This window comes from Denticeps clupeoides, chromosome 13 (assembly GCF_900700375.1).
Source record: "Denticeps clupeoides chromosome 13, fDenClu1.1, whole genome shotgun sequence".
Lineage (NCBI taxonomy): Eukaryota > Metazoa > Chordata > Actinopteri > Clupeiformes > Denticipitidae > Denticeps > Denticeps clupeoides.
Window position 1 is genome coordinate 11,520,955 of NC_041719.1, and position 25,875 is coordinate 11,546,829.

General features: G+C 43.2%; 2 protein-coding genes across 2 annotated transcripts in view; both read left to right on the top strand.

Moving 5' to 3' along the window:
* Positions 1 to 11,726, top strand: part of nos1apa (nitric oxide synthase 1 (neuronal) adaptor protein a) — a 69,985-nt gene extending 58,259 nt beyond the window's left edge. The window contains exons 9-10 of the mRNA XM_028999777.1: positions 5,002 to 5,167; positions 5,935 to 11,726. Of these exons, the coding sequence (XP_028855610.1) occupies positions 5,002 to 5,167; positions 5,935 to 6,386 (618 nt within the window). The 3' untranslated portion in view covers positions 6,387 to 11,726. The remainder of the gene's footprint in view (positions 1 to 5,001; positions 5,168 to 5,934) is intronic.
* Positions 11,727 to 11,851: 125 nt separating this feature from the next.
* Positions 11,852 to 20,858, top strand: c6h1orf226 (chromosome 6 C1orf226 homolog). The gene is made up of 3 exons (XM_028999778.1): positions 11,852 to 13,178; positions 13,403 to 13,739; positions 16,117 to 20,858. The coding sequence occupies exons 2-3, from the start codon at positions 13,414 to 13,416 to the stop codon at positions 16,706 to 16,708; spliced, it is 918 nt and encodes a 305-aa protein (XP_028855611.1). The 5' UTR covers positions 11,852 to 13,178; positions 13,403 to 13,413; the 3' UTR covers positions 16,709 to 20,858.
* The last annotated feature ends 5,017 nt before the right edge of the window (positions 20,859 to 25,875 follow it).

Here is a 25,875-nt window from a genome sequence, read left to right on the forward strand (position 1 = left end):
CTTTGATTTGCTTCCTGAATTCAGAGCCACTTAAAGACTCGCGTACTTAAGCCGCTAATTGAATCTCTGAGCTGTGGAGTTCTCATATAAAGGAAGGCTGATTGGCATGTGATGTGACTCACAGGCTGTATGGCACCAACTGCGACGAGATTTGTGTGGCTTTCGTTCCCTATCTGTGTAATGACATGACAAAGATGTGCTTCCCTGTTCCCCACAGCTGAAGAGAGAAACTGCGGTTTTCTAGGACACGCATTAATACCATTTATATAAGCAATATACACTACTCACAGTAAGTTAGGGATATAAGTTCACTTTTATATTTCTAATAATGTATGAGAAGAAATGCCATTTTCATTAGATGAATATTTATTACCGCAAAAATTTTGACAATAATAGGGATAGCCCCAAATAACAAAAATTGACAATGTCAATTTTCCACCATTTGTCGAAGTGACAGCTTGACAATGATCATTCAGTCTCTGCTTCAACTGGTCCCAGACGTGCTCTATGGGGTTCAGGTCAGGGGACATTGATGGCCAAACCATATGACCCAACTTCCTAAAGTCGAGCTGTGACAATTCTGCCACGATGTGGTGGAGCATCATCATCCATGAACAGAAATTTGGGGGTGTGCTGGTGGAATTGGGGGATGATGATGGGTTCTATGATGTCTCTGAGGTAAGAACGTACAGTGACTGAGCCATGTACAATAACCAGATCTGTTTTGTGCCGACTGGTGATGCCTGCCCAGACTGTTGCACCTCCTCCACCAAAGCAAACCCTGGAGATCATGTTGACCTCAGCATATCGCTCACCTCACCTTCTCCAGCAACGCTGACCTGACATTCATCATTTGTCCAGGTCACATGGTCTTCTGCTCACTGCAAACGTTCACGGCGATGTCTGGTGTCAATGGAGTCACCTGCAACGGTCATCTAGCGTTCAAGCCAAAGCGGTGGAGTCGGTTGCGAATGGTTTGTCTGGAAACCCTAGTATCCCTCACATCTCGTAAACGGCCTCCATTACGATGTCTGAGTGCATAGGTCTTTAGGTTCTGGTCATCATTGCAGTGTGTCACTCGTGGGGCTCGACTCCTGGGTCTGTCATGAACTCTGCCAGTAGTTCTGTGTCTTGATGCAAGTCTGCTGATGACACTTTGAGACACAATCAGCAACCTGCCACCAACCCGAAGGTGCACCATGGCCACGTGACACTGCTCGTCGTGTGTTCATGGCTGTTTGAATGATGAACTTGGAATGACTTGGAATGTTAAAATCGATGCCACGTGGAGAAAGGTTGTCTCCTGGTATTGCCTGAAAAAAATGTCTGAAGTGAAACATACACTGTATGTATGACATCCACTAAGTCTCTCACAATATCCCTAACTTATTGTGAGTAGTGTATATTGTCCACTTGTAAATTTATTTGTGGTCATATTTTGCAATGTTTACATCAACCCTGAGACAGCCATTAATTATTAGATCCTCTGTACTATATTGTTAGTTGCTGGGACATTGGGCTCCAGCCCACACACAAATACCGAAGCACCCTGTGGAAACCCGCAACAACATGGGGAGAGCTTGCAAACGGCTGCAGTAGCTAATCGTCATGCCACTGTGTGGCCCTTGTTTCCACACATGATCCATATTGATTGTTCAACATTCTCAGCCACATCTTGCTGTTTCTCATCTGTATTATCATTACGAACACCCAGGATTAGTAATGGATTGTTGCATAATGTTGAGGAAATACAGATATTTTTCTTTGGTTTACAGGATTATCTGAGAAGTTTTGAGTGGTTCTGAAAATGTTCATATTGATGAGGTGGTGCCGTGATGCATTTTGACTTATGAATCCTTTTTCAAGACTAGAAACTCATCCTCCGTGAGCCACATATACCATATCTGAGGCATCTTCCCACAGGCCTAACTGCACACGTCCCTACCTGTCCTTCATCTAGATGTCCGTGGAAAGCTGTTGGAGAGTAACCTTCCTTAACAATATCCATCACCACAGTGAGTGACCAGCTTGATTGCCACTGAGTGACAGATATAGAGTGCCCCCATCCTTCACCATCCATATGTGCAGTGGTGATGAGTTCAACACACCTCACTGCTTCCTCCAGGAGTCCTTGGTTTGTCCCTCAAGATGGAGTATTGAAACATAAAAGGCAAAGAGACGTGGGAACTCTCACACAAACCTCTCATAACCACGAATCATGCACATAAACCTGCTACACATCATCTAGCGCAGTAAAGAGGGGGTGGAGGAGGATAGTGGGGGGTCTCAATGTACGTTCTCATTAAGCGTATCTCCTGGCTGCCCGGGGAAACAGACACAGTTCTCTAAACGGACTCATACATCACCTGTCGCTCTGCGGTGGGAGGAGGGCTTCTGCTGGCCCCTCTGTGTGAGGGTGCGGAGGCCGTGACGCAGCAATATGAGCAGCGCAAAGGGAAATGGATGTGGTGGTTATCAGTGTGTGGTATCTGAGGATGGCTGGAGGGCATCTCACGGCATTTAAATCAGTTCTCAGACTTTCTGGGTTTAAAGTCATTTTCCTTTTCAGGCTATACTCTGTGTATACTCTGTTGTAAAATCAATCTTGATTTATACTTATTCTCTCTGAATCAATCATGGAGAGGTGATACTGGAGCTATTGTAACATATTGACCTTTTTTTAAATGCAAAGAAGGTTATCTATGATTATTGTGGTTTTATTATACTTTTATACCAAATTTGTTACGTCCCAGGTCTAGGGTCCGGGACATAGCAAATGGGAAAAAGGGAGCAGAAACTCTAAACAACGCGATTGCACTTACGGTTAACCAATTATTACAAACAATGTATATAATCAGACAAACACACACAAAGCTGGTCAGTTGAGTTGTGATTCAAGTCTATGTTGTTTTCTTGTCTTGCAGCATTTATCCAGAGCGACTTACAATCAGTAGTTACAGGGACAGTCTCCCTGGAGACACTCAGGGTTAAGTGTCTTGCTCAGTGACACAATGGTAGTAAGCGGGATTTAAACCTGGGTCTTCTGGTTCATAGACAAGTGTGTTACTAACTGGGCTACTATCACCCTGTCTTCTGGTCACATTCCTTCACTTCACACAACTTCCTTCTCGCTTCACACCACACTCTTCTTGTCCCAAACAGACACCCTTTTGAGCCCTCTGCCCTATTACAGCCCACCTATCACGACAGGAAGGGGGAGGAGTCCAATCATGGGCTGATGAGGAGCCACCCTGCAACATTACCGAGAGATAGAGAGAGAGACAGACATACAAACAGAACATACACATACTCTGCCACGGGACTTCACAATATTATATATCCCCTTTTAAGAGTTGGTGGAAGCATAATGCATATTAATATTTTACAATATATTGTGACATATTAAAAAAGTGAAACAAATGGTCGGTTCATCTGATTGCATGTATCCTCAATGCCATTTACTGAATTCCTTTAAACTCTGGACTGTGTGTATTTAGTCTGAACAAAAATTTCAGCAGACTGAAAGCGTTTTGGCCAACCGTTTGGCTGCGGGGCGGTAATCCACGTTCCTATGGTCACCGACAATTTGCATTCCAACAGTCATTTCGTATCACGCTGTGATAAGGGAGGGGAGAGGAGAATCTTGATCAGACCAGGCTGAATTTCCTAAGTAAAAGCGACAGCCCACATAATCCAAACATCCTGGAAAACTTATCATTTTTTTGAACTAATTGCAAAACCCACAAGTGAATCGGCTAAGGTCTGTTTTAAAGCAAAATGAAACGGGGGATTTCACAAAACTGGGAAGTCTGACAGTATTTATTCTGTCTGGAAGGAGTAGGACAAGGAAAGAGATCACAAAGGGAGAGGGAGGGAGAGCCAACAGCGTGTTTACTGGTTACTGATATCTTCAACGTGACAGAGTGTACTTTTCTTATACGAGGTCAGCACTGCAGGTACTCACCATCCCCTCATGAGATACAAAATGGTGTTATGAGACAGAGACAGTGTTTGTGTGTATATAGAGAATATTTGGATGGATTTTAAATACCTTCATTCATAGCCATTTTTATACTTATTAACAGCTAAATGTTTATCTTAGACCTAAATGTATTATACCCTGCAAGAAACATGTGTAGTCATAGGCATGGTTGTGTTGTGTCCAGACTCACTGTCGCCAGAACGGCCGTTTTTGAATTTGACATTTCAGGAGAAAACGCTTATAAAGAATAAGTAATTAGTAAGACAATTTCTCATTTAAGTACCTTACATCAAATAGCTGCAGCAGTTAAATAAATATAACATGTCTGTATAAACAGTATAACACTTTAATGACTCAACTAAGACCTCCACATATTACAGATGTAACAACTACTTCAGATAACCAGTTAAGTAAAAAAAGAAAAAAAACGCTTTGCTTTATTTGAACTACTCTGCACAACTCATTGTCTAAAGTGCTGTTTTTATTGTGTGCAGTATTCTTCCACTGATACACATCTGATACGTAGACATAAAAATGATTTATCTTTGTTATGTTAATAATTTTTGGTTTGATCATAAGTAACTTTCTTTTATAAATGCTGTGCTTATGATGATAGTTGATATTAACTGGGTGGTTAAGGCAGCCTTGATGAGAATCCAGTATCTCATTGGTTTAAACAAACCAATCTTATTATTTATCTCTCTCAATCTTACTGTGTGACCTGTTCTACTGATGAAAGTGCTTCCTCACAATACCCCTGACATTATGCTGAAGGCTGAATGAGTTCTCTGCCAATGATTTAAATCATTTACTGCCTAATGGGGTCCATAGGTTGTGTATAATAAAAATTAAGCCGCACGTCTTAGTTAGCTATGGCATTAAAGCTGAATGAGCTGCCCCAGATTCAGTCTGTATCAGACACTGAGACTGTTACTCATGTTAATAATATAGTGTGTGTGTGTGTGTGTGTGTGTGTGTGTGTGTGTGTGTGTGTGTGTGTGTGTGTGTGTGTGTTCCAGGTCCATCTACTCAAGGACCAGCTCTCTGCGGAAGCCACTGCAAGGCTGGAGGCCCAGGCTAGAGTTCACCAGCTACTGCTGCAGAACAAAGACCTGCTGCAGCACATCTCCCTGCTGGTCAAACAGGTCCAGGAGCTGGAGGTCAAGCTGGCCGGACATGGATCCAGTATGTTCGCTCCTCTTTTCGCCTTTCCCATTCACCCTGTCCATACCACTTTCATCACTTTTTTTGTGGGTGGTGTTTTTAGATAAGCTGTATCATCCACTTGTTTGCCAATCAGAATTCTTGCTTTAGAAGAGCTGATAAATCGGTCCAGAGAGGAGAATAAAAGAGAGAATCCAATTTATGATGTCCGCTCAACATCAAAGGGAGCACAGGAAGAAGTGGGGAGTTATAACAGTTTAAAACTTCAAAAATATGGCTCCATGTCTCCAATTTGTGCTGCGGTGCTCCTTCAGACCTGCTTAGAAACAGAAACACCTCGAGTCTTTGCAGGAAGAAGCAGGCCAACACACACACATGTTCATCACACCTCCCTTCCTCCCAAACATCTTGTCCTCACACCCAGACATCTGTCTGCCTGTCTTTTCTAAACCTTCTTCTACCTCCCCGCTATCTCATCACCCCCATTCCTAATATAATTCCAATTTCTTTCCTCTACCTGTCCAATTCACCGCTTCTCATTCAGAGGCAGGATATGACTTTTTTCAAATCACAGCATTGTCACAAGGCACCCCTGCCTTTACGTTTATTCGACTCGTTCTGTACATTAGTCTGTGTTTTATATGTCCTGCATTAAAATGTCTTTAGCACCATCTTTAATACACCTGTTTAAAATATGAGCAGAATATACGTCGCGAGAGCATTAACCCTCAGCAAATGACTAATTCTGTAACATGCAGTATGCAGTAACACCTCTCTGCTTCTCCCAGTGGGCTCGCAGGACAGTCTTTTGGAGATCACCTTTCGTGCCAACGTGCCCCCAGTGCTGTGCGACCCCACCACGCCACGGCCTGAGGAGGTGGCGCTACCGCAGCTGAACGACGGAACGCAGCTGGCCCTCCCGCTGGGCAGTCCGCTAGGTATGGATGAGGGTTTTGTGAAGCTCGAGTGTTTCCGTTTCCTGTCAGGGCCTCCGCAGCAGGAGCAAGGTCCTGGGGGACAGCCCCACATCTTGTCCCCATGCAGTGGGGACGACCTGCTGGGCAGCTTGGAGCTCCTGAAGTTCCGTGAGTCGGGCATTGCCTCGGAGTACGAGTCCAACACGGATGAGAGCGATGACCGCGACAGCTGGGGGCTGCAGGATGAGAGCACACTTCGCCTGCTCAACGTTCTCAACCAGCACGGCCCACCAGACTGCCTGGACGATGAGATCGCTGTGTAGCGCCGCCTAACTTCCCCCGATCTCCCCCTCTCCATACAGATAAACCGTGTGAATGGTGTCTTCTCCAAACTCTGTTCTGTACGAAGAATTTATCCTTCATCCCGAACTGATTTGTTTTTTATTTAACCGAGGAGTCCAGTTGATGTCCATGTACCTTTTTTGGGTATTGGAGTGAAAGATGAAAATATTTTTAGCAAGATACCGTCTAAATCAATACATATCATGCATAGTTTTGTGACCATAAATGGATCTCATGACCAGCTCTGAAAATGAATAAGGCTCCTGCTGCCTTGTGCTGAGTTGTATGTATGTATGTAAAGAACAAAACGATTTTGCACTGGATTCTGTGAAACCGTAAGTATTATTGTATCATGTGGAGTTTATTATTGCCCTGCTTTTATTCCCTGAACATCTGCATGTATTCAGCTCTATTTATCACTTTGTGTTTGTTGCCCTTGGATCACGTTTGAGTCCTACACGGGATTGAGACCGTTGGTCATGTGCTCATTCATCCTTCACGTTGCACGTAAAGCTATTTCACATTGTCTAAGTATGAAACACTAGGGATGCTGTGCGTTGAGAATTTGACAGATTTGAGGATCTCTGTACTCAGAATGCAGCTTGACAGGTTTTCGTTCCTGTCATTGTTAGAAGATAATGGACTTCGTTTCCTGCAATTGTTAATTGTTGGCTTAGTTTAAAGACATGAATGCTTTAAATTTTCTTTTGTAACATTTCCACATTTCACTCAGCTCTGTTTCAAAGTTAAAGTCACTGTAATCATAAGAATCATTGAAAAGTTAATAAACAAATGTTGTGGGTAGGTCTGTAAAGTCTGAAGCTGCCGTACAATCCCTGTTCTTTTAGTTTATTTTTTTCAGTCTTTCTCTAACCTTTGACCGTGCCAGCAGCAGAGCGGCCAGTGGGCTGAAAAATGGCACCAAGCGTCATGTCAGGCTGAGCCCAGAGCACCCGCTTCCAAACTCAGGAGAGCAACCGGGAACTCAGCAATCACATTATATTCCCTCTTTTCTTCCCATTCATCCCCTTATTGCCCAATTTCTCCAACTTTCTTTCTTTCTTTCTTTCTTTCTTTCTTTCTTTCTCCAACACTGGCTCAGTCTCACAGAATGCATTTCTTTTCTAACTCTCGTTTTTTTATATGAGGGATCTGTGGCCAACTTTTTTTTTTTTCTTTTAATCTTTTCAAGGACATTGTGACTAATGTGAACAATTAACTCTGAAATCAATGCTGTAAATGTCCTCTGTGGCCCTGAACACAGCCCGCGCCGGCCAGTTGTCGCATTAATGTCTTGCAATTTGTCCCGCCCCAAAAGGAAATATTGTGCTTTATGAGATCCCCAGATAGATACGTGATTCCAGTCCAGGGCTGTACCCCTGCTGCAGGGCACGATGGTTCGCTCCCTGTCAACGCATCTGTTTGTGGTCCCGGGAAACTTCAGAGTGAACAGATAGGCGACACATCCACAGGGCCTGCTGAGACGAGGCACTTTGAATTACAAGATCAAGGTCCTCGGTTTCTGATGAGACCCGTGTAGTTTTCAAAACTTTGCCATATTAGCCAGCGGCACTTTGATTAGCAGGAAGTTGAAATGAAAGCTTTTTATGTAATAATCATGACGTGTATTATTTTTATGACTGGAAAACTAATTAAAAGCACAGAATCAAAGCTGAGCATAATGTGCTGAATCAAAAATTCACTTGTGTTTGTGACATCAGCTGTGTATTTCTGTAAATCCTGCAGTGCCACATCTTTATGTTTATTAGCTCATTACAGTTTGGGGCATTATGCCGCGCTGCCTCGATAGAATAATGAGCTCAGTGCAATTAGATGAGCTCTTTGGCTACTTCACCGAACTCCTAATGGTAGCTCATGTGGCATAACCCTGATTTACAGGGAGATGGACTGGATGCGAGTCAGCAGATCTCATGGGGTTTGATGAGATAAGACTTTGAGCTTCATCCGTCTGATTCCAGTTAGTGGCCGAGGGGAAGCTTTAAAGCGCACTCACTCACCTTGAATGACTGTAGCAGGATTGCAGCAATAGATGGTGGACAGATGTGTGTGTGTGTGTGTGTGTGTGTGTGTGTGTTTGGAAGGGCAGAAGTATGTCTGAGCCATCTGTTGGCCAGCACTGTTTCTTGGGAATCTCCTTCACTCGTAATGATGTGTCTCAGAGCATCTGCTTGAATTATGTCAGAACAGAAGCTGAGAATCACTTCAGGCTGGAGTTAAAAATGACACGTGACGCAGAGGTTATTTCGAAGGGAGTTTGATGTCACAAATCCATAGCTGCATTAGATGGTAAAGTGGGGCGCTCACACTATCTAGTGACATTATTGGTCTTTTTTCATGTGCCATCTGTGTGTGTTCAGGGTTTCACTTCACCTGAGCTAAGTAGCTTTGAAAGTGTAGGGTAAAAGTGTAGCGTATTATTGTTCTGAGAGCATTTGCAGCCCCCTTGCATCATGGCCATGTATATGTCACCTACCCCAAGAACCCCAAATGTGCAAAAGCCATCATTTATTTGTAAAAGAAGCCGCAGGGCAGTTAGCGATGTGGCCTCACACCTCCAAGGCCATGAGTTCAAATCCCACCTCTGGCTTTGTGTGCTGAGTTTGCTTGTTCTCCCCATGTTTCCTACAGGTCATCTTTGTAGTGCCACAGACTTTCGGTTGACCAGTCCCAACTTTTTAATGAAATGGGCAGTGGTGGCCTTGTGGCTAAGGAAAATGTGGGCTAAAATCCTGAACCATCGAGGTGCCTTGCATTGTTTTCATTTACATTTTTTCCCAACATCCTAACTTTTTGGTGTCCAGAATAGTACAAAAAAACATGATCATGTACACCGGCTAACGCAGTGGTTCCCAAAGTGGGGGGTGCAAGAATATGTTTAAAGAAATTCATGTTTTTAGTAGTAGGCCTTGTCTCTGCTCATCTCCCTCGGCCCAGCAAGTATCTGGAAAAGAAAAACTCTCAGATGATGATGGATTTGGGGAACAATCTCCATCACTAAAAGCTCAAGTGAGCAAAATTAATTAGTTAAAAGATGCAATTCCACCCCCCACTGCTCTAATTGCTTTGGACCATAATTGGGAGCTTCTAAACCACGGCACAGGTGTGTCTGCCTGCAGATAAGGTGCCGGTGGAAGCCCAGAGCAACATTCACACCCCAGAACAGCCGAGCGCTCGCCTGCACTTCCGAAGCTTTTAGAGGTCACCGGATTAATTGCTTCTTATGTCATTACTATTCATCAAGGCGGAGGATTGGACATTCATTAGCGAGCTCGGGAGGAGACTCTGATTGTTCATGCAGGAAGGCGCTTATATCGACACGTGACCCCTGTTGACTCGAGGTGGTGTGTGATGGGTTGAAACGAGGCGCATTGATCCGACTGTACGCCGGGCCCTAAGGAGAACCCCACCATGAAATTGAAAAGACTTGGAAATGTGGAATCAGTGATGTGCATTTTTCAGTTGGATGTGGGCTCTTGTCGCTTTAGAAAGAGTCCGTTGCCCAATGGTGTGTCAGCTGATTAACTTTCTGAAGAAGGGGAAGGGGACAGACTTATGAATGACATTGATCGACCACTGTTCTTTGAAAGCATTTGGTTCATTCTCTCACTTAGCTCTTGTTAGAACTCCTCTGGGCTCAGGGTTCCGCTGGCATCGGCGAATAGCTTCTTCTTATCTCTTCTGTAAGCTTTGACACCCTTGTAATTCGGCACAATTTGTAAGAACCTTCAGCTAATCCTGCTCAGTTAAAAAGCGGGCAGCACTCCGTGTCGGTGGGATTTAGTCCAGTTGGCCCACGTAGGGGCTGGTCATGATAAGACTGTTGCCATGGAAAGTGAAAGTCATTGTGAAACTTGATGGAGAGAGGGGAAGAGGAGGTCTTTCACAGTCTCCTTTTGTAACACAAAGGTTCAGCCTTGTGGGTCAAATTGCCAGATTAAATATTGATCGGAACACTGTGTTATGAATAACATCGTCTAAGCACAAACAGGTCAGTTTTGTCCCCTTGAGGCTTGAGCCCATTTTGTAGACCCATGTGGAATGCCAGTCTTCTCTGAAGAGCCTTAACATCTCCGAGGTGGACATACATTATTCACACGATCTGAGGCGAGGTCCCTGCTCGCTTTTGCTCTGACATTTTCCCCTCATCCCCTCCAGTCCTAAAATCGCGGGCCTCATTGAATCGGTCCATCCTCCCCCAGAGCGTCCATCTCCTCCTCAAGGTCTCAGACCTGTCATTGACTAGCGTCTTATCAGAAACCCATGGAGAATAGCTCAGAGATAATTTGCACACACTGGCCAACCTGGTGGTCAAATGCAGGGCACTTTTTTTTTCCTTTGGTCAAGATGGGACTGATTACGAGAAGAGTGCTTTTGATTGCATTATGGGCCTCTCCAGTCAAACAGAGGAAAATCTGGGATATGCTGCAAAATGTCCTCTAGACCCCCCACCTGCCAACGTAAAAGATTTATGTTAAGAGAAGGTTTTTTTAATGAATTATAGATGTTTGACCCATCTTCATCCAAACTGTTCTCTGGCAGAATAAAGAGGGTAAAATTTGCTTTTGGTAATTAAAGTGTGTCTCATTGCCTTATTTTCCCAACAAAACATGTACTGAGTTGAACGGAACTGTTCATTCAATTTTCATTCCGTTCCAAAACTAGCGTCGTGCCCCTTATTCACGGTTCCGCAGCCAGTGACCTTTCAGAGATCAGTTGAGTGATTATTTGGTCTAACCCCTGTTAAGTAGCGTGAAGCCCATTAACCCTCTGTAATCGCCCTCACCTTTAGATTAAACTTTAAGCACAGCACAAATTGTACAGCGCTGCCATATGGGCAGCCTGGCTGTAATTTTTCTTTTTTGTTCTTCTTTGAAAGCCCCTGTAATTAAGCAACCAGTGCTGCGTCGCTCCCCTCTACCTTCCCTCGTTCCCGTTTTCCCTTCTTTATTTAGCATGTCTCAGGTAATGTAACAGGTAAAATGCTGGGGGTGCCAGCCTGACTTGTTAGTGTTCACAGGATTTTGTCGTTACTGTGGTGCAATTTCACTTTTTTGTTGTAATTTAGCCATCATGAACTCTTTGCCTGGTTTCGTCGGAGTTAATAGTGGTCAGTTTGCCGTGAGTGAACGTGCCTGTGAACTCAGTGAGTGTGTGGGATAACAGGACGTCCAGCTGATTTCATAAACATTTTTTTCCCTCAAATCGTGTGCAAAGCAGATGTTGTCAGTAGAAGTGGAAGTGCACTTACTTGTTACCTTGTCGCTGTCCTTGCTCGGGCTTAATAAACATCACGTTTCTTACTTTCCTCCTCTCCTGTCTTCCTTTTACTAAAAATTCTCACTCTGCGTGATTACCTCTAGAAACTGTACTTCATCCCCCCTGGGAGGATATTTCTAAGTGCTTTAAATTCCTAGCAGCATGTATTGGGAGATATATGAGGAAATGGGGGGGTCGGCCCTGTCCCTCGAGTGGTCCATAGCTCCCCCCTCTGCTGTGAGACACTTGGGAAAGACCGCTCATAAATCAGCCAAAAATAACCTGGGTTTCGAGTAGGCCTGTGTTATTGTGGCGTCTCTTCCGGTGGTATTTTAAACTCCTCTGTCTGGATGCCAGAGCCAAAGGGCTCCGTTTTGCCGTCCGCCCACCGGACGGGGAAGTCTGCAGTAGTCCATGTGCACTGCCGAAGCACGTTATTTATGTGATGTGTGACTCCACAGAGGGTTTAGAAGGCTGCGTTATCTGTGGAACTACCCCTGACATTTTATTCACTGTGATATACAGGACCGCATCATCCACTGATGCAGATGCGATAATCAGACAGCAGCCTAAACAAGCAGTTCCAACCAGTTTCCTTCCTCTACAGTCCACACGTCAGTTCACCGCATCGGCTCCTTTATAAAGTAGAGATGCAACTAATGAACGAAAGCGTTTGGAGATATTGCATGTGCTCTTTCACTCCAATGGTCTGGGTAGAAAACCGCATCTCTTTCCGGAATTTTAAGCCTCTGTACTCTGTGTCTGTTCATTCAACTGGCAGAATTCATAGTAATGTACACTACTTGTCAAAAGTTGGGACATACCTGGATGGAGATGGAGCAATTTTGCAAGGAACATATTTAGTATGTTGATGTATGTTTGAATGAATCAGTTTTTTCAGAGTCGCTCCTTTTTGCCTTCATTGCTGCTTTGTTCGTCATTGTCATTATCAAAAGTCACTTCATGAGACGCATGATGAGTGAATGATGAGAAAGTGTTCAGCATAAACCTTCAGGACTGATGGAACCATCCCAGTTATCTAACTTAAGCTGGTTGAGAGAAGCCAAGAGTGTGAAATGCTGCCATCACAGCAAAAGCTCCCTGCTTTGAAGATACCAAGATTTTCTTTTTGCCTTGTTTACTTTTTTTTGGTTTTTTACATATCCCCATGTGTGTTATTTCATAATCCTGTGTCTTCAGTTTTGTTCTATAATATAAAAAATGCAAGACCCATGAATGAGTTGGTGCGTCGCAACTTTTGACCGGTAGCGTATGCGAGTCGCATGTATTAAAGTTGTTAATATGGCCAGTTTTACCTCCTTCTTCTGAAAAAGAACTGCATGCCCGGTCTGTAGCATGCAGACAGCTGTGTGTGAATGAACCAATTAAATACAAACTCGTGACTGATCCTGAGTGTGTCGAAAATGTACACCTGCATAAGACGCTGTTTTTATGTCTCACTTAAATGCTTCCCGAGCAATAATGTTCCCTGTGAGGTAAGATGTTCTAATTCCCCGGTTCCCCTGCACTCTGTATCTACTGTTCATTGTGGGTGCTGTGTGTGCGCCATCGTATCTGCATGCGGTGTGTTGGTCTCGCTTGCTTTGTGGCGGTGCAGTGACTTGCCTGTGAACGTTCAAGTGAATGAAAACTGCCACCATTAGAGAAATATGTTTCGTGTGCCGTTGATGTGCTGATGGACCCTTTCTGTTTTTCACAGTTGACCAAAGCATGTTTGAGAACTCGATTGCCGGCCAGCAGCCAAAGCCGCAGGGCTCCAGGCTCGGCCCGTCTTCTGGCTACCGCTCTGGGAGCAGCACTGGTCTCCTGCCAGGCCCAGCAGAATCCTCGGGCCCGTCTGGGCAGAAGTCGGGCAGCGGGCAGCATCTGAAGAACGCGCTGAACTTGGGGAAAGCCGTGGGAGCCAAGGTCAACGATCTGCTGCGGCGCAAGGATCCCGGCAGTCTCGGTGACATCGGTGTGACCGAGGTGAACAAGAACGTCGGAGCAGTGTGGTCCTGCATGGAGGGCGTGGCGCATAGCAATGCCACCGACAAGTAAGTCAAACGCATGACAATTCTAAGGGTCTGTATAGTTTTTGAGGCTGCACTAAAATAGATTTATTGCAGTTTACCACCCGGAATGTGAAATAAAAGAACCTTTTTCAGGTTCTCCTCAGACACATTCACATGAAGAATTCATGAGCTTGCCACATGCTCACCACGGTTCTTTATTTATCACTTGGTATTTCTTTCCAGTGATAAACCTCCCTGTTTCTGAGGTTGTGTGCCACGCTGACAGTTCATCTCGGCACCTCTCAGATTTCTTACTCAGAGTAGTTGCACTGTGTGTCAGCACTGATCATCACAGCTCCCCTGCTTGCTTGAAATGTCACATAATTAATATGAGCTGCCATGTCTCCGGTGTAAGATCCCATCTCTCACGGCAGTGGCCGTGTTTCATAGGAGGAGAACTTTCATTACTCCTTCTGATAAGAGGGGCTCCAGTAGGGAACATCATTCCCGAGCCTTCATTTTATATAATTGTAAGAATGTTCTTGGTAAATCCATAAAGTCAACTGTAAAATAAAATACATTAAAGTGATATTTCTGTAATATTAAGGACATTTAAATGGAGACACTGATTCACTGATATCACTGATTCTAAATGAATGTCCTAGTTTTATATAATGAGTACATGGGGCACTTCAGGTTATAGCTTTTTAACATGTGCCCTCTCTATCTCTTCAATTCTCTGTTTCTGTAGGTTTTCTCTTGTTAATGGGTTACAAAATTACAGAATTGGTTGCTAGGTAACAGACAAGATGGGATCCCTAAAGTTAGTTAGGATTTGGTCCAGTTATACTTGTCCTGTTTCTGCTCAATCAAAATCAGATTTATTTAGCTTGAGTGAAAGATGCACCGAGTACTAAACTGTGAGACACAGAAAGTTTTTAATACGTCCCCTTATTCCTGCTTAGTGGTTTTTACACTTCATTTTCCTCATTTAAAGATGCATTTTTTCCCTCGTTTACATTTTGTACATTGATAAATTATTTTGCTGTAGTTGAAAGTGTAAAGTGCGTCAGTGCGAGCCACAGCAGGACCATTAATTAGGCTATACTGTTTGAGGTGAATCACTTTGTGGATGAGTAATGGTGGCCTGCTCTTAGTATATTACACTTCGCACCCATAATAAATGATCGATGGCCTCTGCGAGCAGAGGTCTGGTTAATAATCATCATCAGAGTGTACATGGCGGCAGGCCATTTCTAAATCTCTGCATCGTAAACGACACACACTCTTTAAGCGTGAGTCACCATTCATCACCAGACTCGGCGATGTGTTCACCATGGAGACATGCAACAATTCTGAGAAACCTAAGATGCTTCTTAAAAGAGATTGCTGCTCAATCATTCCTGCAAATCTACAGATCTAATTTTGACATTTAGTGGGGAAAGGACAACTTCCCACAACAGCCTTATCTCGGCTGCTGCTTTAATTAACATTTCCCCCTTTATTGTCTCTTTTGAGCCGGAGGCAGATAATTATAGGGTCCTACATTATACTGCCTCAAGTACTCAACAGTAGTGAGACTTTTTTATGATGTGATTACAATACAGTATGAAACTATATTATTATTATCATATTACTGTGTTATATCCCTTAGCAATATATAGCAATATGCTTGTTGATACCTGAAGGTAAATTTGTCAGATCAGAAAGAGGGGAAAAAACATTTTCTAGCAGGTGGCAGATGTTGTTTTTATGACTGAGACTATTTTTTATCTATAGGAAAGCACTGACCGCAATTCACAACAACTGTGAATTATTATCATAGGCTTAACCTTTAATGCAGAACAATGAAACAGAGTCCATTAAATTGAATACAACCACAAAGTCTGCATATTACGTCTCATTTTTACTCATATCAATAAAGAAATGTTTAATATGATGTTAAATTTTGATATTTTATTAAATCTCTAGTTTACAACAACATACACAGCATTTATCAGACACCCTTGTAGAGGGCGACTTACAGTCAGTAGTTACAGGGACAGTCCCCCTGGAGACACTCAGGGTTAAATGTCTTGCTCAGGGGCACAATGATAGTAAGTGGGGTTTGAACCTGGGACTGTGGTCTTCTGGTCCATAGACGAGTGTGTTGCCCACCCTATGTCTGGGAATCAGAGCAATACAGTATTATCAACCCATAAATGTATCCCTGTCAACCTAGTATAATTTCTGGTATTCCTGTGACCTGAATCCAGTAGGAATTATTGGGCTGATTGTAGCAACATGGGAACACATTACACTGAATACTCTACTGCTCATTTGATGTGGAGTATATTACTGCAAAATATTATTTATATCACTATAGTATCATTTTCTGCTGTTATGTATGACAATTTTTTTTTTTTTTTTTTTTACTCAGTCATGACTTCTTCCCACGGCTGGACCCTCCTCCCCCAACAGTGAAGAAGCGGTTGCCAAGGGCTCTGAAGACCACTCAGGACATGATGATCTCCTCTGACCCTGTGGTGGCCTCTCCAGAGGTTTCTGAATCTTCCATACTGTCATCTCCAGACAAAGTTTCCCTCATTAGCCAGGAAAAGGAAGTGGAGAAGAATGAGGCAGTGAAAGCAGCTGAACCCACCAGCCCTCTGTCCAGTGATGTGAAGGATGAACAGCATACGAAGGAGGAGGAGGTTTGGGTCACAAAAGCGGATGCAGTGGTGGCCGATGGGAAGAAAGAGCTGAGGATTGACGAGGGGAATGAAGACCAGTCTCAACTTCAGCTCTCCATCCCCGACCTGATCCACAAAGACACCCTGGACCCAAAGCAGAAGCTGTGTGGCTCAGATGGCAGGCTCTCCTCCACACCCTGCCCAGGAAGGGGTGGTGTCCGGATCAGCGTGGGAGAAGATCTGCTGGAGAACGGGACTGTGGACTACAGCACACCACGGAACAGATCTCCCAGTGTGGAGGCTGAGGAGCCTCACCCTGACCTGCTGTCCTTTGAATAGCTACCACACCCTTATCCGACCACCAGGCTCCATACAGCCCCCCCCTCCAGACGTGGATCAAGTATTTATTTGTGATTGTGGGAAATATAACGGAATCTTTCATGACTTGATTGTTCTGGATTATCGTAAATGATCTCCTGTCGATGATTCCCCGGTCTGAGGAAGAGGTCGAGAGTTGGCATTTGTTCAGATGTAAATGTCACCACCATCCCCCTTCAGCAGAGAGGGCTTAGGGACTGCACCAAAGTTCCTTTATTATGCCGTACTGGTTCAAAGGAGACTTTATTTCGTGAAAAAGAACGAGTACCAGTTACATTTCACACAGAAAGTTTATTCTTTGTTTCATATGGACCGTGGTCCGTGCACAAAAAACCAGCAAGTCGTTGTTCATTTCTCATTCACTGAAAACCAAAGTGCACATTTCCTAATATACAGAATTAATTATGAGTGAAACAGAAGTGCCCTGAAGGCAGTTGTTGAGTGGAGAGTAATTTGTTCGAAAAAGCTGTTTTAATTAGATCCTACTACAGGAAGCACTGTTACAACGTTCCACTACCAGTGGTGGGAATGTGAAAAATGCAGGTCCTGCTCCCGGAGAAAGGGGCCTTTTGTCTGAGGCTGAGATAGAAACCACTCCATCAGCCTCCTAACGACCTCTGTTTCACACACACACCCCCCCTTTTAATGACTGAAATGCACAATGACTTTAAGCATCTAATGGTGAAGTGGTGTTCACACGCATCCTTGGCTGATGCTGAGATTTTATTCCGCCGGTGACTTAATTAGAAACACTTTTTTTTTTCCTTCAAGAGCACATTGATTCACTCTACATTATTAAAGACGATTATACTCTGTACACTCAGCCCATTAAAATTCAGACTACAGTACACAGCCATTTTCAGTTCGACACAGTCAAGGTGAAGTGTGGCATCAACTACGCTGCCCATTATATGGCGTCCATCAGCGGGAACGCAAGAGGGTGGCTCTCCAGATATCCCTGGAATCCTCTGCAGAAGAATCCACGTGGAATGTGTTATCTGACTGCTTCACATTGTGGTGGGTTAGTCTAAATTACACTGATTACTCCAGCTCGAGTGAGGAGGCTATTTCATCACGCCCACCACCATTCACTGCAGGTGAAACATTACTTTTACATTTGCAGTAAGGATCAGATTCATTATGCATGCATTATTAGCGGCGTATCGAGGTATGCATCATACATCATTATGCACACCTTATTATGTTTTCATTTTAAATAAGGCAATCAACACTAATGGCTGTCAGCAAAAATTGTTGCTTTATTTTAAAAGTCTGACTAAACATTTTAAGGTGACGTGAAATATGCTAAATAAGACAAACGATATGTAGTCGCTCATTAGCAAATTATACATTGTTAAAAATGCTGGCTTCAGGGTTGAGTATTTTTCACATTTTACCACAGATTCGGAGATCAGGACACTCATTCAGGACATTCACCTTATTGTCCTTGACACATTCCATACTGCTGGGATTTTTTGTTTGGTTGAAAAGGGAACCGCTGGCCAAGCTTCAAGTTTCTATACAGGCTTTTTTCTTTTTTTAAAACAACACATTTATATCAGTTAACTTGGATATGTAGACTTTAAAAAGCTGCTGTATTCTCATTTTTGCCGTCATTATGAATGTCAATACGGTTTTTCATAATTTATATGGGCGCTATGGTGTAACATTTCCCATAAAGCATTTACATAAACACTTTAGCCAATGAGAACTGTGTTCAGCAGTGGAATCAATAGCAATTATAATTCTTCATTTAGTTTATTTGCCATCAAGCGTGGTTTCTGTTAATGTTTGCATTGATTACCTGTCCTTAAAATGGTCTAAACTGGAACTAATACAACAACACATCTGAGAATAGGTTCGAACACAGCCTAGGGGCAGAGCAGTTTCTATATGCTCTCATGATACTGGCACACACAGGGATGGGAAAGATGGGAAACTGGTGGTGTTTTTTTTTTCTAGGACATTTATCTAATGCTTTATTATAATTCACAGTTTTCCTATTTGAATGCATTTTTCTAAATGAAATGTTTGTAATTGTCTATGGAAATGACTTGTCCATTGTAGAGTTCTATACATTTCTTGATCCAAGAACACTAATGGGGTTGGTCATGTTATGAAGCTGGTCAAAGAAACACAACTGGATCATCAAATGTAACACACATGAAGTTTTTATGATGTCTGTTTAAAGTGTTCTGTATATTTAGATTAAGAAGTTGTTATTGTTATCTTACTAAATCAGTGAGATCATTAGAGGACTTTTTTATAGAAAATAGATTTTAGGGACATAATTTTATACAAATATGTTAATGCTTTTGTATGAGGACACAGTACGATTATACATGTATTATTTCTCATTAATTATATTGATTAGTCAGTTCACAGTTGGCTGTGGTCTGGAAACTTTGAATGGTTCAAATGAAGGAAAGAAATGAATTGTGGTGTGCGTGGTGTTCATGAAGGCCTCAAGATTATCACTTTAAAACACTTTTTCTCCACATTTTCCTCTTTTTTTGTGCACTTTCTTCTGGCCTCTGTGCAATGGAATGCCATTCTTTCAGTTTAGCTCAAAATGATGTACACATTATTCCGATCAAGGTTCTTTTTTAATGTATCAGAAATGCTGATTGTAAAGGGAAATGACTCCAGAGGCATGAATGGAGGTAGGGAAGAGCGTGAGCTCAGTAGATGATTGGCGCAGGGGCTGCTGATGAAGTGATGTGTGGTACAGCTTTGTGATACAGATCCTATCTGTGCTTCGCCATCTCTGCTTGGGCACCTCTACAAATGTGATTGGCTTATAAGGGCATTGAAGGTTTTCGAATAGTAGTAATAACCAGTGCAAATAAGCAAGATGTGTCATTACGGATAGTAAACTGAATTTTGCCATTTCAGTGCAGTTGGCGCTTTAGTTGTCTCTTAATTACTGGCCGATCAAACTCAACCATCGTACTCCAGATCAACGCATCATTTTGCAATGTACTGTTGTTATAATGACCTATCATTATTTTATGATTGCTTTAAAGCATCGTGGCTCTCGATGTTTCTCCATGGGTTTGTTTTTGATCAGTCATGATGCACCATTTTGACCGTGAGGTCACCTGTTATGAGAATGTCTGCCTTCATCCTTGGTGACCCGTTTCGTTCCCCCCTCTCGACTCTGAATGACTGGCTGGCTCAGTGATCTTCCAAACCAAAGGCCATTAAATGTTAGCGCATCTCAGATAAAAACCACTTTCACGTTACAGCTCTCCACACCACATTTATATGCATCGGAGCGCGTTATGAATCCCAGGGTGCAGAGCGTCCCGTCACAACTGCTTTGGGTGCTTCGTGGTTACCGTGTGTTAAAAAAAGTGTGCATGTTTTTAAGAGCGTCAAATGATATGAAAGCGATGTGAGGGGGATGAAAGAAAGTGAGCTTGTTCTCTTTTTTCGTGGATCAACAGGGAATACCACTACCTCTAACTCGACTAATCTCTCATCTGTGCCCTCCTTTAAATGACATGCTGTTTCGGTGGTGCTGCTATTGGTGGAGAATTTCCTGCGTGAATTGATTTTTTTTTTTTTTTTTTTATCATGTCTTCATAGAAAGTGCCTGTTTTGCACATGATCACGGTGGATATGATGGAGAGCAGAATAAACTCAGTCTGAGTTTTGAAAGGCGCTGAATTGATTTCCTTGCTCTTCTCTCTTAAAGTTTCTCTCTAATCTGCATCTGTGTGCAACATTTGGAACCCATGTTTTTCACACTGCCTTCATGATAACTTTACAAATGATGTTTTATTCAACTTTTAAAAAAAAATAAGTGTGTGTTATGTAATGTCAGTTGGATAATTTGATTGCATTCTTAATGCCATATATAGTTTTTTTTCATGATTACTTAAATTTTCACAGCCTGTAAAAGAACAGCATTTACTTCAATGCAAACGGATGGTAAATATATAATAATAAAAAAACTGAAACTGGGGCATTTTGTGTCTACATTCAGTATATAATAAAATGGTATAAAGGTTTGGTAAATGTGTGTTTCATTTATCAACTTTACATTTATGTGTGTGCTTTCTTTTTCCAGTAGGGGATGGCCATGCATTTACAGTGGCTGTTTTTTTAGTCTCGCAACCTGTCTGTTCTTAACTTTGCATATTTTAACTGCAGAAATATATGTGCAAAAATGTGTAAACACTTTATTAAAAACCATTCTCAGTTTGTGTCTGTAACCGTGGTAACATGCTGCTGTAAGAGCGGCCAGTTGGGAATCTAGAGTCACAGAAAAAACAAGGCTTACGAGAACAATGGGGGGAAAGTTGAAACTTGGAAATTCAGCATCCAGACCTGCTTTGCTTTGTCCAGCTCTGGTTCTTGATTTAGAACTATTCTTGATGTCAAGCAGCAACATTCTTTTTGAGGCAAGGTGGCCAAATATGGACACGATATTCGAGATAATCTTCTCACACATACAGGTGAAGGGATGAATAAGACCACACACCCTCCACCGAGTCAGTTCTACACACTGAATTTAACATGTTATACCACTAGCAGTTTGAATTTACATTTACAGCATTTATCAGACGCCCTTATCCTGAGCGACTTACAATCAGTAGTTACAGGGACAGTCCCCCCCTGGAGACACTCAGGGTTAAGCGTCTTGCTCAGGGACACAATGGTAGCAAGTGGGATTTGAACCCGGGTCTTCTGGTTCATAGGCGAGTTTGTTACCCACTAAGCTGCTATAACTCCGGTATATTTGCTGTAGTAGTATGTAGTAGTTAACACATCCTTCCTACTTTTAAGTATGAATAATATACTTCATATTGCAGTAGGTAGCTGTAGTATCCTGTTAGCACTGTAGATACCTTGGCCACCAGTTTGTTTTAGAAGCCTCTGTAATGTGGGTCCCCGGAATTTGCTCAGGTCTGAAGGAGTCCTGAGTCTCCGCAGCCCCAAAACGTGGCAGCAGTGCGCTGAGCGCATTCGTAATTCACCTCTCGCCGAGCAGCCTGGAATAAATTGCATCGTGGAGGTTGGTCACCACACAGCGAGCGACGAGTACTCGCCCTCCCAGCTAATATTTACATTCCAGCAGCCGCCTCTGCCTCGGCGGCAGGCCACACCTCCGGTGTTTGCGGTCGAGAAAAGCCCCAAAGGCCAAACTGAAGAACCGGCGTGCTGCGGGAATTATACGGAGTCCGCGCAGGAACTTCGTTCGAGGGGCTTGGCCAAGCTGGGATTCTGTGTGTCTGTACCAGGTGTTGAATGTAAAGTGACCGACTGTGGACTGGGAACAGGATCTTGATAGAACCGTAATTCCGGAGAGAGGGATCAGTGGGAGATATTCCCGCAGCTAAACAGCTGAGGCGCGAGGTCCACATGCAGGGGTTTCTGGGTAATGCTGATAGGCCAGCAGGCAGATGAGTGGCTGAAGGCAGTAGTTGGGGACCGTGGCCGCGGGGTCTCGGGGGACGTGCTAGGCAGAGATGGTCTCTCGGGGAACACGATGTTTGTTTGGTGTGTCTGCACTTCTCCCCCGAGGAGGCGGGAGCAGAAACTGCTCTATTTTTACCCTCCCGTTTTGTGACGAGCACAATGGAAACGCTGTGCTCCAGAGACCCGTGAAAGGCGGCAGTCCAGCCAGGGGGCTCGTGGGAACTCTCCGGTGGGCCGAGGTTCACCCGGGTTCCACTCCACCATTACGTCACTCTGTGCTGCGGAACTTCTACAGTCATGTCTTTCATGTCTCTATATATTTTGTGTTTCAAGATGACTACCTTCCTTATGGAGTTTGACCAACTGCATGTGTGCATCACAGAACATTTCTGAGACTACAGATAATTCCTCGTTACTGAACTTTACTGACATTTACAGCATCTGTCACGGTGAAATGCTCGACCACTGAAATCCCACGAAAGTCCACGGGTCCGCCCATGATGCGGGTTCTTCCTCGGCCTGTGGAATTCTGGAAATGTGCCTCCCTCCTGATGAACCTGCTATCAGGCCGAAGAGAACACACTGCAATACCATGTTTACCATACCAAGATTCCAAATACATGTAATAATATATTCTCAAATTCTACTTTGCATGGTGTAACCCTGTGAACAGTGCTTCTCAAAAAGTGCAGCCATTATGCTGTCGTTAAATCGCAGATTGATTGAACTAATTTACACTAGTTTACATTGTTTATTACTGACTGTCATCCACTAGCAGTGAAACATACAGCATGTGGGGATATGAACTGCACTGTTGCAGGATATTAAGAATAATAACTGCTTTGAATATTAACAATAATCTAACAATAATCTGTACCATCACATGGATCGCACGTTGAGAACCAAAGCAGCAGGTGGGCAATAAACTGCGCATTAAATGATTTATAGTTTTGCTTTCATTTGAATCCGTATTTGATAGCCACCTGATTCAAATCTCAGCTCTGCTCATCCTAATGTCTGAAATGTGACCCGTTTCCCCCCGACATGTTCCACGCTGCCCTCCTCCTTCACCTCCCACTGGAGGCTGCAGATGAGGAAGCAACGTCGGGATACGAGCGGAGGGGGGGCTTCTCTGTAGGACGTTTTGCACTCGAGTCGGCCCTTTTTATGAGGCAGGCAGCATGCCTATAAAATCTGGCACAGACTTGGGGCGGCAGAGCAGCACAGGAAACAGACATGGGCCTGTTTCCCTGTAGAGAACACTCGAACTGCGTCTGTCCCTTTTAGACAAACTCCTCACCATGTTGGATGCAGGTGTAGGTGTTACATCATCACAAAATGTTTCTGACACGTTCTGAAGTGCCCACCAGATCTTTACAGCCAAAAATGATTCCATAAAAGCAGTGAATCCCAACCGTTTTCATCAAACCAACCCGACCTGGGTTTAATTATCCTAAACAGATTTACAGGGACTCCAAGGCCAACTGGCTCCTTTTCAAAATAAGAGTTTTGGCCTGGGGGTGAAGGATGTTGTGGCACCAAACCACGCGCCGCGGCTGCCCTCTGCTGGCCAGTCAGGTGTTACACACGAAAGAAGAAAAGGGTTCCAAATCCTGACCCTGGAGACCCCGCTGGATTAAAGAAATTCTGCACTGCCAACAAGCACCGTTCACCGTCAGTCACTGGCAGCCGCAATTTTTCTCAGTATGATGATGTGGATGAATTAAATCGCTATAAAATTGAAAGCTACAATCTTGATTCTAAATAGAAGTTTGGTGCGCTTTAATGAGTCATGGCATGCGGAGGTCAAAGTTCAACCCCGGCTGAACTGCAGAGGCTCGCGGAGTATCGCTTTGCCGCAATTTTAAGACCTTTACTGTACTTTAATCCACCCAAGTCAGGCTAGTAAATAACGTATGCGGCAGTCTGAACACAAAATCATTGTCAGTGTGGCGTTCCACGGTCAAGCTTGAGAACCACTGTGCACAAGTTAATGTGAAGCAAATTGAATGTTTTATGAAAAGGACACTCATTTTAGTGTTTATGCTGTTCGAAATCAGAATACAGTATCAAGTTTCTAAATGGAACTTGATTCACAGTCAGTACTTGGTAGGGGCTGACCAGTAGAAAGGCGACTTTTTAAAACAAATGATGAGATGCAACATTCAGGAAGTGGATCACTTCTCCTGTATCAAACTAGTATTAATAGAACATGTTATTTCGCCATTTTGATTACCTTAAATGAAAACAATCGGGGATTTTTTTTTTTATTGCGATAGGAAACAAAACATTACAATAATCCAGCATTAAAACAAACATCTGCTTCTCAATCTAAAAAAAAAAAAAAAGTTACAATAAAGTCTGCATCTTTCTCATATTCTGATTTAGATTCAGTGTTGAACAAGCTTTGCTGCCCATACATTGAAGGCGATGGGCACTGCCGCCACTAACAGGAAATTTGGCATTTGGCAAATTCGTACAAGGCAACGTCTATGATGCAGGTCATGTGATAAAAAGAACAAACTCGCCCAGCAGGTGTCTCCATCTCTGGCGATGCAGTTATTAGTAGACATATAATAGCAGATCATTCGTAAGCAGTTTATTATTTAATATTCAGTGTCAAGTAACCCTTAATATTCCTGTCGGGAAACGGAGTGCATAGATTGAAAATGATTGTTACAATAATTATATAACACTTTAAAAGCACTTACATATTTTCAGTTTAGGTTATAGACATACACGCCTGAATTTCTAAAGGCTGGTTGCTGGAGTGACTGTTGTGTCAGCTTTTTGGCCTAAACTGAACATGGCCCAGAAGCAGCTCTACATTAATTTTTACACCCCAAAATCAAAAAATAAAACTGAAAAATTCACAGTCTGAAGAGTCAGCCTTCAAAACTAAGGAACCACCAAACCCTAAAATCTCCACTGCCATACACAGAAACCCTTCATCAGTAAACATATTATTGACTATTTAGGTTGTAACAGAAGAGGTTGCATGGATAACAGAAACTCCAGGGAATTGAAGCCCTCAGAATTATTCCAACCGTGTCCATTAATCCGCTGACCCATTCGAGCCATCAGGCGTGAGGGTCACGACCCATGCAGGAAACTGTCCAGAAGACTCGTCTTTTATTTATGAGCTTATTTCTGTTCACTTACCAGCACTTCTACATTTTAAAATGGCTCAGGGGTGAGGCCTGTGCCTCTCAGCTGGTCGGGAGAATAATAGTGCGAGGGCTGAGCATATCTGCCGCTCTTCCTGTTTTCTAAATGGATCGAGTTTCTGCCATTTGTTTCCACCCTCTCTCTCTCTCTCTCTCATTCGTACGACCTTGAAAGACCAAACTGAGCAGAAGAGAACTTCTGTAAAGCAAAGCAAGGAGAAACTGGATCAATGTTTAAAGCTGGTGAAGACACACACACAGACCCAAAAGTGTGTGTGTGAGGGTATACAAATAGCCTAGCATTATAGTTAACTAAAGCATTTACCCATTTTTGACCAGACAATAACAATTGGATGTTTAATTTAAAAATTTGATCTGTATGCTGTGTGCATCAGAATAAGTCTGAATTATTAGCTGTAAGTCTGAATGCTCTCACCTTTTCTAGAGCAAACATCTACACCAGGAGTCACAAACCCTGGTCCAGGAGGGATAACGTCTGCACGGATTATACCTTTCCACGATCAACCACTCCTC

Coding starts and splice junctions, on each gene's coding strand:
- c6h1orf226 (XM_028999778.1), top strand. CDS start 13,414: ATGTTTGAGAACTCGATTGCCGGCCAGCAGCCAAAGCCGCAGGGCTCC. Junction 13,740..16,116: donor CATAGCAATGCCACCGACAA/GTAAGTCAAACG, acceptor TTTTTTACTCAG/TCATGACTTCTTCCCACGGC.